At 49.6% G+C, this 1,091-nt stretch overlaps 1 protein-coding gene across 1 annotated transcript in view; it reads right to left on the bottom strand.

Moving 5' to 3' along the window:
* Positions 1 to 798, bottom strand: part of CKS2 (CDC28 protein kinase regulatory subunit 2) — a 4,591-nt gene extending 3,793 nt beyond the window's left edge. The window contains exon 1 of the mRNA XM_029919695.1: positions 760 to 798. Within this exon, the coding sequence (XP_029775555.1) occupies positions 760 to 798 (39 nt within the window). The remainder of the gene's footprint in view (positions 1 to 759) is intronic.
* Between the last annotated feature and the right edge of the window lie 293 nt (positions 799 to 1,091).

Here is a 1,091-nt window from a genome sequence, read left to right as displayed (position 1 = left end):
AAAATGTACAAATCGTTCATCCAGACCTGTGCATAAGCTGTATTCTTCACAGCAACAGAGCTCAGTTAAATGCAACTGCAAGTAGGTTACTGTAAGCTGTTCAAGATAAAATTTTTTCTAGTCAGTTTTTCTCTTAATATAAGTGCCTGTTTGACTTTACCTGTTATTTTTGTTAAATAAAGTTTGTATGTTGCATTTATTTACTGGGGTTTGTTTATTTAAAAAAAATTGTCTAATGTTTATTCAGTCATTTTGAGAGAGAGCGAGAGCACAAATGTGGGAGGGGCAGAGAGAATCCCAAGCAGGCTCCTTGCTGTGGGGGGGGGGCAGGGTTTGATCTCCTCAATCTTGAATCTTAGCCTGAGTAGAAATGAAGAGTCAGGGGCTTAACTGAGCCACCCAGGTGTCGCAAGGGGTTTTTCATGAGGTTAATTTGTGTCTGTTGAGGTGGTGAGATGGTCAGTTTACAATGTTGGTCCGGAAGAAATAAATGTATGATTAAATGGGTTTAAAACGACTTGGTTTGAGGAGGGTGCCATTTAGTTCACTTATAAACAGGGCTAAGTTTCATAGAGACCTCAGATTCCCTTGCTCTGCTGTTTAGTGCCCGGAGAACTGCCCGATCCTCGGCTGGCGGCCTTGAGGAAAACCACTGGCCCCTGCTGGGCTCCGTTTGCCAAGTCGGCATAATGTTCCCTAGAAAATCCCACAGCGATTTTAAAGTTGAAAGGCGCTGTGGAGCGCCCTTCACTCCGCTACGGGTTGTGTCAAGTATTCTAGGGTGAGTGCAAACGCCATTCCGCGTGCTGGGGGCACTTTCAGAGGAGAGTCTGGTCGGTCCTCTGCTCCTCCCTCTCGACCTTCACACGGGGACAAGGTCGGGCAGTCCTGCAGTCCTGCTGAGCAGCAGCCTGGAACTCCTGCTCCTGGGGGCCCAGGGTTAGCAAGCAAGAGGCCAGAATTGCTGTGTCAGCGCCGGTGCATTGTGGGTAACACTAACAGTACAGGGGGAGAGGCGAGGGCGGAGCGCGGACCCAGGCCTCCTGCAGCGGCGGCTGCCAGGCCCTTCGGGCGCGTCCACGCAGACAAAC

The sequence above is a fragment of the Suricata suricatta genome, chromosome 13 (genome assembly GCF_006229205.1).
Source record: "Suricata suricatta isolate VVHF042 chromosome 13, meerkat_22Aug2017_6uvM2_HiC, whole genome shotgun sequence".
Classification (NCBI taxonomy): Eukaryota; Metazoa; Chordata; class Mammalia; order Carnivora; family Herpestidae; genus Suricata; species Suricata suricatta.
This window is presented reverse-complemented; position numbering and strand designations above follow the sequence as displayed.